The sequence below is a fragment of the Mustela putorius genome, unplaced genomic scaffold (assembly GCF_011764305.1).
Source record: "Mustela putorius furo isolate JIRA1106 unplaced genomic scaffold, ASM1176430v1.1 tig00000228_pilon_pilon_pilon, whole genome shotgun sequence".
Lineage (NCBI taxonomy): Eukaryota > Metazoa > Chordata > Mammalia > Carnivora > Mustelidae > Mustela > Mustela putorius.
In genome coordinates this window covers 38,570,553-38,588,529 of record NW_025421322.1, presented here as the reverse complement: position 1 = coordinate 38,588,529, position 17,977 = coordinate 38,570,553, and the positions used below count along the sequence as shown (strand labels likewise).

Genomic DNA, 17,977 nt, shown 5'->3' with positions numbered 1-17,977 from the left:
GCTGACCCCTGGTTAGGGGCTCCCGCAGCTAGTGAGGGTAAGATGAGGCCGGTGCCCACGGGCCATTCTGGAAGTCCTAGGCCCTGCAGAATCATGTGGAATCTTTCTGCCTGAGCTCTATCAATGGAGTGGGAGAGGCTGCGCGACTGCTGTCTGCTTACAGCAGGACTCACTGAATGTTTTAAGCGCACTCTTGAGACCTCCTGCCCGGAAGAAAAGATTCGTTTTGAAATAGGACCGCTCATTGGCAGTGTACCTGGTCACCAGGAGCTCTGATGGGGACGGCCGTGGAGGTTTAGGTGGATCTGTGGCCAGGAGATCAAGGAGTAGCATCCACGGTCAAGTCGTCTTATTTAAGACGGTGATAGCGGCCATGGGTAGGGAGTCCTCCGACAGAGCTGGGTGAGCAAGCTGAAAACCTTCTGGAAAGGACGCATCGTCCTAGATGTCGTGAAGAATTTGTGGTTCATGGGAAGAGGCCAAAATGTGAACAGAGACAGGAGTTTGGAGGAAGGGGATCACCCCCGTGGATGGTGGAGGGGCTCAGGACGTCCACGGAGGGCGTCCCTGCAGACATGGGGCCAGCAGCAGGAGAACCAGAGCCCTAAGCAGAGTCAGGACGCGGGACCGCACTGCCAAAATCTCTGGCTCGAACTCATGGCTGAGGAGGTGCCACACAGGGAGGAGCGGAAAACGCGCTTCCCAGAGATGGAGGCTATGAAGACGGGGAAAGACAACAGAGGATCTAGAACATTCCATGGCCCGAGTCGGCACGGCGGCAGCCAGGTTTGAGAGGACAGACGCCGGCTTTGGAGGCAGCGTCTGTGGGTGAGATGCCGTCAGCGTCACAGGCTGTGGAGAAACCGTGAGAGGAAGGGGCGAGCAGTGATGCGGTTGGTATGTTTTAACAACATACCAACAGCAACAAAGTATCTTATAATTCAAGTATGTACATGGTGGGGGGTATAGCTCAGTGGTAGAGCATTTGACTGCAAGTATGTACATGGTGTTTCAGACCTAACGCTGCTGCAGGCTTAATCCGCCAGAGCGTGGTGTAGACACAGCTTGGATCACCGCCTGGAGACCGCACAGACCATCTTCTGCGATACCTGCTTTCCCTCGGCGGCAGGAGCCCCGCGCTGTAGCCCCGCCATGTGCCTGTAGTTCTGCCTTCTGAGCCGGGAGTTCCTCGTCTGTGAAACATCTTGTCTCCCTTGCATTTTGACTGCGGCATTCCTTGAGCAAGTCCTTACTGAATGTCCGGTACGCATGTGACTGTCCCAAGCACGTACTTAATCTTTATAGTACTGTACAAGGCAACTACGCCTTTTCCAGCTGAGAAATGATGGGTTTGGAGAGATTGGATGCCTTGTCCAAGGGGCATGGCCCCTGTTCACGGTCAGTCGTGCAGGGACTGCATTTCCTCCCCCCTGCGTGTCCTGTTCCTACACGGTCACAGAGAGAGTGGGGGAAGCCGGCAGCCCATAGCCTCCGTCCTCCCGGGGCCTGGCATCCGGGGTGAAGAAGCAGAAGTGTTCTAATGTGGAGGAACGGAGCGCAGATCTAGACAGTATTTTGTTTCTTGAACTGTTTTCAATGGCAGTGCAGCGGTGCAGGCCCGGAGGGAGCCTCTGGACAGCGGTAACGCCAGACAGCGCGCCCGCTGGGCAGCTCGAGCCGGGATTTGTCAGATGCTCGAACCCTCTGACTCAGAAATTCCATCCTTAGAAACCTGTGCTAGGGAAATAGTCAGGGACGTCGTCAAACATTGCCGCACAGAGGTCTGCATCCACAACCTAGTTACACAGTCAAAATGTTGAAAAGGGCCGTGGCATTCAGCAGACAGAATGGTTTCCTTCACATGACTCTCTCTGCGGTGCCTGCTTGGTCTGTAGTATTCATTCGTCTAATCCTCCCGTGGGGCCCAGGCAGCGGCTACCACGACTGCGCTGTTTCGAAGCGGAAAAAACTAAGGCCCAGGTCACTTCGCTTTGAAAGGGCCGGAGCCTGAGCCACCCCCAGGCTGCCTGACGCCAGAGCCTGTTCACCTCACTGTCCATTTCCGTGTGTGACAACCCTCACGTTGGGGGGGGGGCGGGTACTGCAGCTTATTAACCTGGTTTGACCAATTTCCACTATATAATGTTACATAAAGGATAGAAAATTCTATGGCATGTCTTCATTTCTGTAAACAGACGTTTGTAAGAAGGCAGATAAAGCTCATTTCTTTCTCAGCACTTCCCCCCACCCCACTACACCGCCACACACCAACGCTTATGGGTTCTGTCCTCTGTGCTCAGTGCCGGGCCCTTGCAGGTGTAGGGTGGACAGGACAGATCAGACATGGAAACGTTCTCTGTCGAATGGGGGAAGTGATTACTGCGGGATTCCTGCCACAGAGAGGATCTCTGTAAGATTCAGCAGACTGGCAGAGACCAAGAAAGGAGCCATCCTGTCTGGAGAGGCCTTGGGAAGTGCCCCCCAAGAAGGGGTCTGGGGCCGGACCACATGGGCAAAGGGGAGTCTGCGTGGCCATGGAGCGGGTGTCGGGCGGGCGAGAGGCCACCACACATCCTGGGCTTCAGGAGGAGTGGACCTAACACACGCTATACCATGACGGCATGTAACCACCTTGCTCTGTTGGGGGGTTCGTGAAATTCGCGTACTCTTATTCGTGGTAGATCCAGCTTTATCCGCGCGGTTTCTGAATCGTGGCTGCGGTGGGCGGGGAAAGGAAGTGGGCGTGACTGGACTCCGCTGTGAGGACAGACGAGCCACGCTCTGCCAGGAACCGGCGCCCGGGGCGGAGGTCTCTCTGTCCAGGAGAAACCCCGTGCGGCGCTAGGAGGAGCGGAGAAGACAGGCTTTCCCGGGCTGCGTGCGGCCGCAGAGCCCTCCTCTTCGCTCTGCACATGTGGCTTTGCCAGGATGACTAACCTGGGTTTGGCATCACGGGGTTGGAGGATTTTTCTGAAACTGGGGAACTTTCAACCGTGCTTATTCAGGGGACGATGATGTTGTTTGCGAAAGGAACCGAATACAGAATATGTCCGTGATTCTCCAACCAGGAATGAAACTGTCTGGTTTTGTTTCCTCTGCTTTAGAAACCCGACGTCCGGCTCTCTCGAGGCAGTATTGACAGGGAGGACGGAAGCCTCCAGGGCCCGGTAAGCAGCGGTCGAGTTCTTGCCAGGATGGACGGGGGCATCGCTTTGTGTATACGATACCCACTCTCACTCACCTTCATAGCCTGGAACACATGAATCCGTTCTTTAAGTAAAGCGAACATTTTGGCCCAGATGGCTGGAAGCTGTTGTGCACAGCCCAGTGCGACGCTCCCCAGGCTCTGTGCTCTCCAGAAACCGGTGTGCGTGCTGCTAGCGTGTGTAAGCTGTCCTTCGCTACATGTTTGTACTCCTAGTGTGTGCTGATACGTTTCCATGGTCACAGGATACTTGCGTAGGATTTTTTTTTTCCTACGTGTGTTGTAGGGGAAGTGCCTGAAACTCTCTTTAAAGAGCTGGCTTACAGTTATTCGAAATACGTTTAAAGCCTGCTAGAAATATTCCCTAATCTTTTAGGGAGAGTAGTTTAAGTCATTTCATTAAGATTTCCATTAGCAGAAGTTTGAGTAAAATACAAGCAGATTTCTCTAAACGTGTAAAGAAGTTTCCAGGACAGGAGAGAGGCTGGAGCCACCATGTGGCGGAGCTGTGGAGATAAAGCATCTGCCTCCCCGGGCTTCCAGGTTTACTTCCAAACACTCTTACTTGTGTGCCCAAGGCTGGGTCATCACCCAGCCCCGAGATGCACCGCGTGGAGTGACCTACCGGGAGTTTCTCTAACCTGTGCTGTGCAGTCCAGCTGCCCCTGAGATCTGGCCCCCGGAGTATGTGCTTGGTCACCCGCATGGGAAGATCTGACCCCTCCCGTCAGAGTGTGCTGGCGCGGTGGGCTCTGGTTCACGAGCACGAAGTCCCATCACCTGCCATTGAATGTTCCACACACACAGCTCCTTCCTTAGATCGAAAAGGTGAACTGCTAGTCCTCCTCACTTGGTACGACTGAGCCTCGGCGTGAAGGTAAACCCTGTTCAGGGGACTGGGATGTTCTGTTAGAAAAGGGAGGTGGTGTGGGTTTCAGTGCGTGGCAATAGCAGGCCCCCAGAAAGCACATGGACTGGGAGAATCAGGAAGTGAATCAGACGTGGATAGAAGGTTCTAGAGAAATGCTCCGTGGAGTGGATGACACGGGACAGGTCTGCTTGCAGTCTTGTCACCCAGGCCTAGGCAGCCTCGGAAGTGCTTAGTGCTGACGAAAAAGTACCTAGTGCTGCAAGGTGCTGTGCTGAGTGCTGTCCTCATGCCGCCTCCCTGAGACCCAGGCCTGTTGCCATCCGCACCCTACAAAGGGGTAAACCGAGGCTTATGGAAAACTTGCTCAAGGTGACCTGTCTCTGTGCCAGACCCCTGCCTGTGCACCGGCGAACTCGATGGCTCCCTGCGAGGGGTGTGGTTCAGGTTGTGGTCGCTTCCTGCCAGGAGGCCGGTGACACACTGTGACCGTTCTGCTCTTCCCTCTCCTGGCCTGTGCTAAATTGAGGGAACAGTCTGACTTGGCCTGCTTCTTGAAATGCTCCAACTTAACATTTGGAAAATGGGCCGTGGCTTCAGGGAGAAGTCGTTGAACTGTTCAGGGCTCTGGTTTTCTGATAATACACCTCATCCATGTGCCTGGGTGGGGGCGGGGGTCATCACAAGGTGAACCTGCTGTCAACATCCATATTATTTTGAAAATCCAAATGGTTTTCGCTTTTCATGCAAGTTGATGGGGTCAGGTTCCAGTAGCCAGGTATTATGGCTTGTTCACTAGCTCTTGCCTACTTCAAATCGAGTCTTCTTCAAGGTCCAGGGCCAGTAGCTAAATAGGCCGGAGGACAGAAGGCAACCGACTACACACATCCGTCCGACTTCTGCAAGTAGGGACTCGCCCGTGCCTTTCCTCCCAGAGCGACATGTAGAATGGCCTAACAGTGCATCATGCTGAATCAATCCAGAATGTCCTTATGATAGAATTTTCTAGTTAGTTGAATTTTCTTATAACCTGGGTATCAGCCAGAAAATTCTTTGTGTTTGAAGTCTTTTTAAATGTGCACATTTTACTGCCCGGATCAGTGAGCACAGCCCAGCTCCCGGACTGCTCCGCTGCAGGCGGTTGGCCATGTTTCCTGGGGTTCTCCCAGCCCACTTACCCTCCACCTCCCCTGGCCCTGGCTCCTCCCATGCTGTTTGCCCCTCCTGGGGGACCCCCATCTCTGGGCCACTCTCCTCCCAGATTTCTTCATGGCTTCCCCCACCCAAGTCCCCGTGTGTGCCAAGGTCACGTTCTCAGAAGGCCTGATCTTCCCAAGACCTGCCGTGTCCTCCCCTCTCACCCCACCCCGTGTTCCTTTGCCACCAGGCTTGGCGACATGCTGTCGTGTGCACCTGCTGTCACTGTGCTGCCTGTGTTACACTGGCCACTCCATGGGCAGGGGTGGGAGGGCGCTTGTTCTGTGTCCGGAACAAAGCAGGTGTTCGGCAACTGTCAGGTTGGCTAGGCTGGCCAGGGAGAGCTGCACCGAGTCAGCGGTAAGGAGTCCTCATCCTTCACACTAACCGGCTCTAGCGTCTGGGAGCCTCGAAGCTCGGCTGTGAAAGTGTGGGGACAGCTTGTGCGCTTCCGGCCGGGGAGCGGTTTTAACCGTGTGCGCGCTCCGTCCTCGCGTTTTACAGAAGTGCGTCTCTTCACGGCAGAAAGTAGAGCACCTGGAAATATATATATATTTTTAGCTAGTTTATTATTTTAAATTAAGCAAGGTAAGTCTCTTCAGAAGTAGAGTATGTTTCGTTTTGTTTAGATTTTATTTATTTACTTATTTGACAGAGAGAGACAGGGAGGGGGGAGCACAAGCAGGGGAAGCAGGGGAGGGAGAAGCAGGCTCCCCACTGAGCAGGGAGCCTGATGTGGGGCTCGATCCCAGAACCCTGGGATCCTGACACTTAACGACTGAGCCACCCAGGCACCCCTAGAATGTGGTTCTAAAGAGCTTTCTTTCCGTTTAGTTGCTCTAGAATAGGTTGTTTGCAGAGCGCAGCTGGGACAGCCCACGGCAGAGCGGCCTCCAGGGGGACAGCCTTTGTCCCGCACCCGGGGTGGGAGTCCTGGGCTCGCGCTTTGGCTTGTTCCCACACACGGGCTTGGGTGACAGTGACAACATAGGCATCCAGAATGCCCCAGTGCCACCGAGCCTCCCATGATCACTGTCCCGACTGTACCCCTCCCTGTGAGGAGAACATCCTGGGGGCTGTGAGGCAGCTTCCCCAGCAAAGGACGCAGACGCCGCAGAGGCCTGGATTTCACACTCCTGGGACGTGAACTGGCGGCACCCGTGGGTGTCATTTTTTTAAAGGAAATTCTAAACTGCCTGTGACGACTCCCGTCCATGTTCCCATACCGTCCCACACTTGCTTCTGTCAGAGCCCTCTTCCCACAGCTGCTGGCATTCTAGCGGTTTTAAACCCCCACCCCCAGTGAGGCCTCGAAGGCAGCCCCCCATTGTGTGGGTCTTTGAACCCAGCATTTCACACACACGTGCGTGCGAGGGCACGGCAGGGGGGGGAGGGAGGGAAGGCCGCCCCCGCGGTGTGGGCTGGCGGGCTCACCGAGCTCTGCTTTTCCCACAGACTGGAAACCAGCACATCTATCAGCCTGTGGGGAAACCAGGTAAGTGAAGGAACGAATTATCAAGAAGCTTTTATGATTTATTAAAGGGAGCAGGTTTTAAACGTGTGGAGTTTCTTAGCATTAGAACACCTCATGATTTTTTAACACTTTTCCCTCCATGGGCCAAAGCAAGTATGATGTTTACTGAGCTCAGCTGATGGCTGGAATATTGGAGAACAGAGCTCCCTGCTCCAGCACATCAGGGACGCCTCGGTAGCGTGCCCTGAGAGGAGTGTCTCTGCGGTAACGGGACTCGTGCTGGGCGTCGAGGGGGTGTTTCTGTTCCGTGTGATCGTGCTGCGCTTAACGGACGCTCCCCATTCACCAGATCCTGCAGCTCCGCCAAAGAAACCGCCACGGCCTGGGGCCCCCGGTCACCTGGGCAGCCTTGCCAGCCTCAGCAGCCCCGGGGACAGTTACAACGAGGGTGTCAAGGTAGGCATCTGAGCCCAAGCTCTGCTCAGGGCTCTGTGGGGCCTCTCCCTCTGGGGTCAGTGATCTGGAACCAGCACTGGGGCGGAAGGAACAGAGCGGCGCTGCTGCGGGTCCCAGGCGTCCGTCTGCTCAGGCTCCACACTCCTCCGAGAGTCAGGGACAAGCTTGATGGGAGCATTACCTGCCTGGTTTGCTTTCACGTGATAGAGTCTCGGGTCTCAGTTAGAGCCCAACTTCTAGATAGGGTTTCCTCTTATCAGACAGAATGTTCTTTGGGAGTGAAGTGCTGGGATGGCTTTAGTAAATCCAGATGCCTCGGGAAAGGAGCTCTTCTGTGGGCTCACTTTGCTCTAAAGTGTGTCCGTAGGGCTCGGTGGAAAACGGCCACCACGTTCCACCTGGGGCAAGGCCAGCATTGATAGTGGCGGCACGGACCGCGCGCGGCCAGCCCTGGGGACGGGCGTGCCTGGGGGGGAGCGTGCGGCTCAGGCAGGGATGGCCACAGTCGCTACTCGCCTCGGGAACGCCGCCCTGCGGTGCGTCACCGCTCCTGGCTGCCCCCCACCCTGGCCTCCGCTGCCCCTGCCACGTTGGCCTCTGGGTCCCTCGGAAGCAGCGCTCCTCCGCGAGAAGCAAAGGCAAGGGTTCTCTCTCTTGCCCATTTAATGAGAGGATCTCTCTGCTCTTCTTTGAGAGATCAGTCAATTCTCAAAATATGTCTTATTTCTTAATTCTGATATACCTTTTTTGTACATTTTAGTATCTCTAAAATCAGGGTGACGTGTTGGTTTAATTGACCACTTTTTTTTCTTAGAGGAGGTTAGAAAGGTGCCTCCTGCATCGGATTGGGTCATAAATTCTGGTAACGATGTTACTGGTTAAAAGCAACTTTGTCTCACTACTAACCGGGCTCCTGGAGTGCCTCCCTGTAGCAGGTGCTGTGACGCTGTGACGGAACCTGTCCTCGCGTTAGCCTCACAGGATTGCCAGTGGCAATATTGTTCCCACTTTTCACACGAGACAGCAGGGTTCACAGAGGTGAAAGGGCAGAGTCAAGATTACAGGCTCCCCAGCTGAGCTAGCATTTAGCGAGCTGGCTGGGGGTTCCCAGAGAGAAGAGAGGAGGCTCTAGGTGGAGAGAAATGCCATCTCTGGCCCAGAGGGGCGGTGAGCAGGGAGTGAACAGGCTGGCCCTGGATAGACCCAGCTGCCCCCTGAGGGGTGCAGCCCAGGCCCCACTGGGCCAGAGGCACCCCTGCTCTGAGTGCCACTGGTCAGCACCCCTGGACACCAGAGCACTGGTCTGGAACTCGGCCCAGGGCCTGGCATCTGGTGGCCCCCAGCTCGGGGGAGCAAAGGGGGGGGAACATAGCCCTTCCTAATGGGGTTTCTTGGCATAAATTTAAAAAGGGAAGAGGGAGAAATTAGGTTAATGAAGTTTGTCATTTACATGAGCCACAAGAGCAAATTTTTAAAATGGCTTGTATTATAAGGAAAAACTAACCTGAGAAACGCTCAGATACCAGCTTAGAATGTGATGTGTGTTTGCCGGTACGTTTGTAATAGCATGAATGAATGTAATTGGAAAATCCCCTCAAGGAGGGTGTTAAGCAAGGAGAAATCATGATGGATACAGCATACTTACCTAAAGTGCATGTTTTTAAGATTTTATTTATATGAGAGAGAAAGCATGAGGGGGAGAAGGTCAGAGGGAGAAGCAGACTCCCCACAGAGCTGGGAGCCCAATGCGGGACTCGATCCCGGGACTCTGGGATCATGACCTGAGCTGAAGGCAGACGCTCAACCAACTGAGCTACCCAGTTGCCCCATAAAATGTATTAAGCAACGTTTTCTTTGATAGTAAGTATGAAGCAGAGGTGCCTGGGTGACTCGGTGGTTAGGTGTCTGACTCTTGATCTGAGGGTCGTAAATTCCTGGGGTTCCATGCTGCATGTGGAGCCTACCTAAAAATAACAATGATAATAAGTATGAAGTCTGTGTTTCTAGTTCTTTCTTACCCTTCTGTTCCGTAGAGCTCACTGACTTCAGCCTCAAAGAACAATTCCAGTTTAACACAGACGTGCTGGTCTCTAGGCGTGACTCAAGTTCATCCAGATAACATTAATCAGAAGCCCATCTGGGTTTCTCCTTGGTGAATTTGTCTCATTTCTGGATTGCTTGAAGCACCGCCGAAGTGGTTGGAACTGTGTGTGTCTCCGGGGCGTGGCGCTCTACCCCAGCTGCCTGCCAAGGAGCCTCCAAGTTGGCAAGCCCCAGGAAACAGGAAACTACGCTTTGGGTTTGGGGGTGTTACTGTGCAGAGTGGCTGGAGGCACTGGGACAGAGCTTCTGTGGCCCGCCCAGAGCACACACAGAAGAACAGAAGCTTTAACTAGATTAGCATAAGGCAGCCTTTGCCTCCGGGAGCCCCGAATGGCCTCGGGTCTTCCTGATGGAGCCCCACCTGTGGCACCTGCTGCGGAAGCTGGGCCTCTGTGTCGGGCCAGCCTGAAGTGGCACATCGTGCCGAGTTCGTCACAGGGCCATGTGTGACTCTTGGCGGAGAAAGGGAGAGACAGGGATGTCCTCTCTTGAGTGAAGTGGTAGGAGTGATCTCCCTCTTTCTAATGCAGGGACACTCACTGTGGAAGGTTGGACTTGACATTTAAAATTCTGCTGAACTCCTATACCAAAGGCTACACCTGTTTCAGGCAGAGCCGAGGAGGGGGCAAGAGAGCTGCCTTTCCCCAGTTAACTTGGTCTTTTAAGTTACGAAAGGGTGGTCTTGGTGGAAACTGTAGAGGAAAAAACATTAAATAAAACTTCTAAGTTTGAAATAAAGGAGCTTGAAAGGTAAGACTTGGCTCAAAAGAAGGGTTGTTTTCTTTGTTCTGTTTTTGTTTTTAAACTAAGCTCCTGATGCCTGTACACACTCAGCCTGAAGCCAGGGATCTTGTATTGCGGGCTAGCTAATGGCAAGGCCTGCTTCCGAGGACACCAGGGGCTGGGTGTGGGGCGCGGGGCGGGACAGTCTCTCCCGGTGGCCCAGAAGCCCGAAGGGCAGTTCCCAGGCATGTCAAGCGCATCTCAAGGCCTCTTCTCTCTGAGGACCCCTAACGCTTGCTTCTCGCATGGCCACTGGGTTGTCCCTCTCGGGCTTTGCATATTGTTGTCGTCATTTACTTCCTGAAGACAAGCGTGGCGCGTGGCAGGGCGCCGGCACCTTGGACCGAGCACCCGGCTGTGGTGCCTGGATGACCAGGGAGCCGAGGGGTGGCTCCCAGGCAGGCTCAGACTCGCTCCTTTTGGTGCTGCTCGTGTGTTTTTGTGGGTTTTGTCTGCTGCCTTTATTAATACTGTTTTTCTTTTTTCCCTTTCTCTGATAAATTTCTCTAACTTTTCCTCACCTCCCGTTCAACAATAGCCATGGAGGGTAAGCACATGATGTCTGTGTGTCTGTCCCACTCCTTCACTCCTGGTGCTCTGCATGTGACTCTGGGGCAGAAATCAGGAAGCCTGGGGAGGGCACCTTGGCTTGGCCTGTCCCCAGAGACAAGGTCTTTACTTGCCAGAGAGTGAGGCATGAGCCTCTGTGCAGGGACTGACTTCCTGTCCGTGGCTGTCTCGAACCAGACTTGAACACTGGGCTCCAGGTTCCTCGGACAGAGTCAGAGGTTCAGAGTGGGCACCTAGGAGTTTAGGCTGAGCGCTTGTCCCCAGACCCATCGGCAGACAGCCGCGATTTTGTACTGCACTCTGGTTCCCTTAAAATAGACACGGACAGCCCTTTCTGTGCCCAGTATTACCCATGTGACCTTTGAGATGCCGTTGGACACGTTCCGTGGGCCGGGTGCTCACCGGCCTTCAGTGCTCGGCTTCTCGTGGGTGACTTCGGTCGGGGTCTCTGTGCCGGGTGCTGGGGTGGGCGTGTGCCCAAGAGCTCCTTCAGGTCCCCCTTGCCCCAATGGCCCAGTGACGAGCCAAGGCCCAGCCACAGGCGTGTGCACCATGGGGTTCCTGGCGACACTGCTAACGCCCTCGCTCCTGCAGCGCGGTGCAAACAGTCGGGTCTGCTTCACGAGGCTCGTATCTGTCCTCTTGTTTCAGTCGTGAAAGGAACACACGTGTCCCTGATGTGGTCTGAAGGCGGCTACGCCGAGCCACATAACTAAGCAGGATTAGAGTCCTAACACAGGACGCTTGAGCCCCCAGCCAGCTTCCTGTGAAATCGCAGACGCAGACTACATGAACTCTCTCTCTCGGTGGATGATTCTGGGGGGCCTCGAATCACTGCTCTGAAAGAATCTGGGGCTTTTAATGTCATGCGTGTGATTCCACTTCCTTTCCTTTAACTGAGCTCAAAGTCACAAAAAACGATTGCCTGGTTCACTTGTCCCTCGGATGAATTACTTGACTGTCATCCTCCCCATGAGCTGTATCCCTACAGACAAGCCAATCAATTGCGATCAGCTCTGATCTCTTTTAAAGACCCCCTCGAACCCGGCCGCGGTGAGGTGCCACCACCTTGTGGCCACTGGGGGCGTAACAGCTTCTGTGTTGCAGCTTCAGCCCCAGGAAATCAGCCCCCCGCCCACTGCCAATCTGGACCGGTCCAACGACAGGGTGTACGAGAATGTGACGGGCCTGGTGAAGGCTGTCATCGAAATGTCCAGCAAGATCCAGCCAGCCCCACCAGAGGAGTACGTTCCCATGGTGAAGGTAAAACCCACCCCTGCGTCCTGAGGAAATGTTAAAATCATGGAAGCCGCGGGTCAGACCCGATGCTTCCAGACTTGAGCGTGAAGGTACCGCACATGCCCGAGTTAAGTCTGACCAAACCAGCATCCCAGCCCTGGTGCTTGGGGCAGCGCAGGCTTTAACAGTCCCTGCTCACGCTTAGGGTCGTGCATGAAAAAATCGAGCAGCGGGATGGCGTCACCCCAGGCTGTGGTGTGATGCCGTCGCCGTGAAGTGTGAACATGTGCAGACCGGTGCTGTGTGTGCGCCTTCGGGACATGTGGCTCTGCTGCAGGAGCACCAGCGCTCAAGGAGAGCACTTGACCTTCACGTGCCGCCCGGGGGAGGGGGGCGGGGGACGCCATGGAGAGGGACGTCGAGGGATTTATCTGTTCTGTTTTCTTCCGCTGAGGGGCAGGTGCATATGTGCTCACAAAATCTTTTTAATAAGGGCAGAAAGAGAAATGAAAATACTCAACACCAGTTTCACCTTTCCACGCTGCCTGGCGTCCCGGAAGGAGTGCCGACAGCTCTGAGGGAGGCTAGGTGCCCCCGGGACAGGGTCCACTGGCGTGTGCCAGCTCAGGGGCTCTGCAGCTCAAAGGGTGCTATGAAGCTTTGCTTTCAGCCTCTATTTCTGGAACATACCCTTGAACCCACTTTTTTTATATATATATATTTTGTTATTTATTTGACAGAGACACAGAGAGAGAGGAAACACAAGCAGGGTGGGTGGGAGAGGGAGAATTTGTATTCCCACTGAGCAGGGAGCCTGATGTGGGGCTCGATCCCAGGACCCTGGGACCATGACCTGAACTGAAGGCAGAGGCTTAGTGACTGAGCCCCCAGGTGCCCCACTGAACACACTTTTTTAAAGTGTGGTAAGATAGACCGAATGTAAAATGTACCATCCTTGCCACCCGTCAGCCCGCCACGGTGTTACCTACGATCACATTGTTAGAGAACTAATCTCCAAAACTCTTCTCACCTTGCAAACAGCGGCGCCCCTCCCCCGTCCCGGGCGCCCCATCTGCTCCCTGTCCCCGTGAACACGGGGCCTCCAGGATGCAGAGTTGAGAGGGGGAATGGTGTCATCCTGTATCTCTCCGTTGGGGATGGGCTCATGTCCTGAGCACAGTGTTGGGCAGGTTCGTCCACGCCGCCACAGGTGTCAGAATGTCCCTCTCTTTAAGACCGACTCCCATTCCGTCAGGGACCAAACTGAGCGTTCTGAGAACCCCGTCTTTGGGGAAATGCCTGATCACTTCAGATCAGAGTCAGTACTGAGGAAAAGAAGTTCAGTAATTTTCTTTCAAGTGTTGGGAACGAGACAGCCCCGTAACAGAGAGGAGGCTTTGCTCCTGGTGTGAAAGCCCTTTGCGCGTGTTCTGATCCCTGGTGTGGCTTGTCTCCTAGGAAGTCGGCCTGGCCCTGCGGACATTACTGGCCACCGTGGACGAGACCCTTCCGGTCCTGCCAGCCAGCACTCACCGAGAGGTAGGACCTGGCGCTGACGGAGCGGCCGGGACACGGCCCGGGCTCGGGGCTGGCTGGGGTGCTCCAGCTGCTCGGAAATCACGACCTCCCAGCCTGGGGCCTCGGGTGCGATGCGCCCACCGGCTTGCGGCCCTGCGCCGTGGAGGCAGGGTGGAGCGGTACCCGCTGGGCTGGTTAGATCCACGCCCCCGCTGCCTGCTCCTAAGCTGGGGGCGGTGGGTGCCCGAAGGACGGGAGGCTGTGGGACGGCGGGGAGCGCGGGTGCAGAGCTGGGTGCGGGCCAGACCCTCAGCACCACCTCAGGTAGGGGCCGGAGGACAGTGGAAATGAGCTGAGAGAGGCGGCCGGCCCTCCTCCCGTGAATTTTCTGAAAAGATTATAGTTTGGGAAACGATGCTGGTTTCCCACATGAAGCAGTGACAGAAAGTGCCTTAAAACTTGCATTTTAAAATTGTTTTGAGGAATTCAAAGTTGACCCAAAATACTGTCTCTCGGCGATAATCTCATTTTTGCTATTTTTGGCCATTTTGCATCATGTGCTGACAAACAAATGAGCAGACACACACACATTGTTTTACGAATGCTCCCAGCCATGCCGGTTTCCGGGGGTGCTCCCCGGCCTCCAGAAGTGTGCAGCCCCCGGGCCACACGTGCACACGCAGCTGTGTCCTTTGGAGTCCGGGGTGGCCCTGGTGCGGCTCCCCCTTCCCGCTCCCCTTCCCTCCTGCTCCTGCGTCCACTCTCCTACCGTCCAGCCCTGCAGCCCAGCGGGGCTCTTCTCCTGCGTCGTCTTAGTGTCTGTTTGAAGTGATGCCAAACTGAAAGAAAAATTGGGAGAACCGTGCGGCGAATTCCCGCACGTCCTCAGCCCGGTCTCGCCGGCTTTGAGCATTTCCCACGCTCTGTCTCTGTCTACACCCGCAGCCTCGTTCTCTGAACCAGGTGAGAGTAGGTCACGTGTGTCAGGCTTCTTACCCTCCGTGTTTCTGTTCATTTCTCCCATCAGGAGGCTGTTCTCTGATCTGGAGGGTTTGGACAGCTGGGCCGTCTGCACCCCTGCGCGGTCCGCTTGGGCAGTGTGTCCAGTTGCCTCACCCTCTAGTTCAAGGCCAGCAGGGCTGCATGTCCTGCCCAACCCCACACGCCTGACTGGTAATCTGCTTTGGCCTGGATCAGGTCCTTCTGACTCTTGTCTTTCCGCCGCCAGCATTTTGGAAGAATATGGCCGGTTACCCGACAGTGTTTATTCCCCAAGTGGGGTTGAGGGGTGTTCTGCAATGATTGAGGTTTCCTGCCGATCAGATGGAGGCTGAGTGCCCCTTGGGACTTGGCGTCTGAGGCTCCTGGTGGCCCGGTGATGCCCATCTCGATGGACCTGGCCTGGCACCCCTCCACGCTGCCTTTGTAAAGGGCATCCGTTCACCTGCACAAAACCACCGGAACCATTTTGGAAAATGCCTGACTGCTTGCTTTGTGGAATTGTAGATTTCTAGCCGGTTAGGATGTTAGCTCAGTCCTCTGCTTCATTGGGACTTTAATTGATCTTCAGATTTTTCAGAATTTTCAGAATTTTTCAGCCAGAATTTTCCAAACAGTAGAGAAGTTCCATATGCCAGAGATAAGAAAATCGTATCCTAACAAGTAAATGTTTTGGCGAAACCATTTCAAAAATATTCCTTTAGCTGATAAAGCCTGACATAAACTCTCCATCTGCCCTGATTCTTCTGCACAGCTCGCGCTCCCATACATATCTGAACTAAGGAGAGGAGCTTTCTTTGATCTGCCCCCCTCCTTCCCCCCCCACGTGCGCCCTCAGAGAGCAGCCCATCCTCCGTCCCCTCTCACAGCTGCCGCGGAGGCCACCGGCCACCCTGCTCCCCCAGTCCCGGCTCCTCCTCCCCTGCACTGAATGTGGCTGACCCCCGGGGCCGCATGGGCGGCCAACACGCACGCCTTCCAGAACGCAGCTTCTCTGGGGCTCTGCAGCACGTGCACAGGTCGCTGTCCGGTGCGTCTGGCTCTGTGCTCTCGGTGGGACCTCAGCCGGGCAGTGGATGCCTGCCTCCCGCAGGACACGGCTGCTCCCGGCTCGCTTCCGCGGTCGGCGGGACCACGCACTGGCTATGCCTGTGCCTGGGAGCCCCACGCGCCCACGCACACGGACGAGCAGCCACCCGCCCACGTCATTGTGTCGCAGCCTGGGCCTGGCCTCTCCGTCCTCACTGTCCCCGCACCCTCATCCCTCGGTTCCCACAACAGCCTCTGAGCTGCCCTCTCTGCCTCTGGCTTTCCCGCCCCTCCATTCCGCGTCCACACTTTGCCGCCAGCACGCTCTTTCTAGAACACCCGTGTGGAGGATGGTGTTCCCCTTCCCCAAAATCTCTTCAGCCTCCCCACGGGCACGGTCAGCAGGACAGAGGTGACTCGGCGGGGCCCGTGAGGCCCTCCTCAGACGAAGCCAGCCTCCTCATACAGTCGAGGCCAATTTCAAACAACTTCCCCTCAGAACAAAGGGGGATCCTGGTCCTGTCGTGGGATTCGTCCCGGTGTGTTCGAGGGAGTTGTGCGTGGTTTCACACTCGGCTGAGCCCAGGTGTGTCTGACGCACTCGTGTGTTTGCACACCGAGGGCCTCGTGTGTGTGCGCTCGGCAGTAAACGTTTCTGCTTGAACAGATGAGGAAGGTTCTGAGACGCACAGGCAGAGGGCTGACCCTCAGGGCGGCCTCTTCTGGCTCCACGGCCCTGCTCCCACTTCCCAGCAGTTTGGGGTCGCCTCTCACCCAGGAGAAGGGGTGTGAGCCTGAGACACGGTTGTGAGTCCAGAGCTGGGTGTCTCTGTCAACTGGCAGCTGCCGCCTGGTCGACCTCAGCAGCTCTCCTGCTGCCCCCTCTGATGGGAGGGCCCTGGGCCTCGTGGCCTCCGAGGTGCCACCACACGGCAATTGAAGGGGAAGAAAGCTGCTTCTCCGGGCGGTGCCCGAGGAACAGTGGACGCGACATTCCTCTCCTGACCTCTCTCTCGCCCTTGCAGATCGAGATGGCCCAGAAGCTGTTGAACTCCGACCTGGGCGAGCTCATCAACAAGATGAAACTGGCTCAGCAGTGCGTCATGACCAGCCTCCAACAGGAGTATAAGAAGCAGATGCTGACCGCTGCGCACGCCCTGGCCGTGGACGCCAAAAACTTGCTGGACGTCATTGACCAAGCGAGACTGCGGATGCTCGGGCCCACGAGGCCGCACTGAGGGCGCTCTCCACGGACATTCTCCGGCCTTCCACCAGCATGAGGGGCCCCGGGTCCTCGGCCGCCGGCACGCGCCGCGCCAACGGCTGTGACTGACAGCTGGTTGAAAGCTCTTTCATTTCAATTTAACCACATTTGATTTGAGTTCAGTTTTTTTGTCTCTTTCTTTTCTTTCTTCTTCTTCTTCTTTTTTTTAATCATGGCGTTCAGAAAAGTCCAGGATCCAAAACGTGGCATTTTTCTGAGAATGAAAATTGTTCGTGAGACGCTTTTAAGAATCTTGAAGAACAGATGGTGTTCACGTTAGGGTGTTTCCGTGGAAGCGGCCCTGGCGGTGGTGTGCGGACCCGAACCAGCCCGGCGATGTGTTGGGAGGCGGGGAGACGGGGCGGAGAATGCCGGGAGACCCGAGGGGCTGGGAATTCTTCGGCGAGCTGCGGAGCCGCGGCCGGACTCCAGTCTCTGTTGGGAGAGCGTTCTTGAGTCGCCGTCTGCTAGCACCGCTTTAAGAGAAGGAATGTCAGAGCTATATTTTGAAGACTTGAGTCGTTTCAGAAAAAAGCAACCACCCTTTTGTCTTTCCTGCCTTTTACTTTCCTGTCGGATATGTGAAGATTTGGTTGGAAGCTAGCTGTAGAACACACTAAAAACCTTGTCTTTTTTCACCAGAATAATGTGCCAGTTTTTTGTAGCAATGTTACTTCTCTTGGAAGCAGAAATGCTTTGTACCAGAGCACCTCCGAGCTGCGCTGAGAAGAGGTTCTGGAACCAACCCTGTTTTCCAGTTTTATATAATTTATAAAGAAAGATTGAAGCCATGTTGACTCTCTCGCAGCCACTGGAGCTGACTAACCCTTCATCATGTCTGTCTTCCCAGCGGAGAATTAAGCAAAGCAGAGATTCGGTTTTCTTTTGATGTCCAGTTACACCATCCATTCTGTTAAATAATTTTGAAAAATATGCCCTCCCTTTAGTTTGTCGGGGGATATAAATTATTCTCAGGAAGAATATAATGAACCGTACAGTTACTTTGACCTATTAAAAAGGTGTTACCAGTAAAGTTCTTGGTGTAATTTCGTTTGGCTCCTTCAAACCATTTAAACTTCTTCAGGTCACTTGCCAGATAACGTACGGGAAAGCTCTCGATAATCACCAGGTTCTCTTTCTCTGTCTTCTAGACAAGTCCAGGATGTTACTGCGGGGGGATGGCCGGGGCAGAACAGCCTTTGCAGTCCGTCTCTGCTTATCATGTGCACAGTCAAGACAGCAATGATATTCCTCTCTGAGCCGTTCCCTCTG

At 55.0% G+C, this 17,977-nt stretch overlaps 1 protein-coding gene across 27 annotated transcripts in view; it reads left to right on the top strand.

Moving 5' to 3' along the window:
- The window catches only part of PTK2 (protein tyrosine kinase 2), a 246,281-nt gene extending 228,543 nt beyond the window's left edge, over positions 1 to 17,738 (top strand). For 17 of the 27 annotated variants that reach the window (XM_045078169.1, XM_045078191.1, XM_045078190.1 and 14 more), the window contains 7 exons: positions 3,105 to 3,167; positions 6,726 to 6,765; positions 7,094 to 7,200; positions 10,625 to 10,633; positions 11,764 to 11,919; positions 13,354 to 13,434; positions 16,467 to 17,738. In XM_045078169.1, coding sequence (XP_044934104.1) covers positions 3,105 to 3,167; positions 6,726 to 6,765; positions 7,094 to 7,200; positions 10,625 to 10,633; positions 11,764 to 11,919; positions 13,354 to 13,434; positions 16,467 to 16,679 — 669 coding nt within the window. In that variant the 3' untranslated portion in view covers positions 16,680 to 17,738. The remainder of the gene's footprint in view (positions 1 to 3,104; positions 3,168 to 6,725; positions 6,766 to 7,093; positions 7,201 to 10,624; positions 10,634 to 11,763; positions 11,920 to 13,353; positions 13,435 to 16,466) is intronic. The other 10 variants (XM_045078170.1, XM_045078173.1, XM_045078176.1 and 7 more) reach the window with 3 other exon arrangements.
- Positions 17,739 to 17,977: the final 239 nt, after the last annotated feature.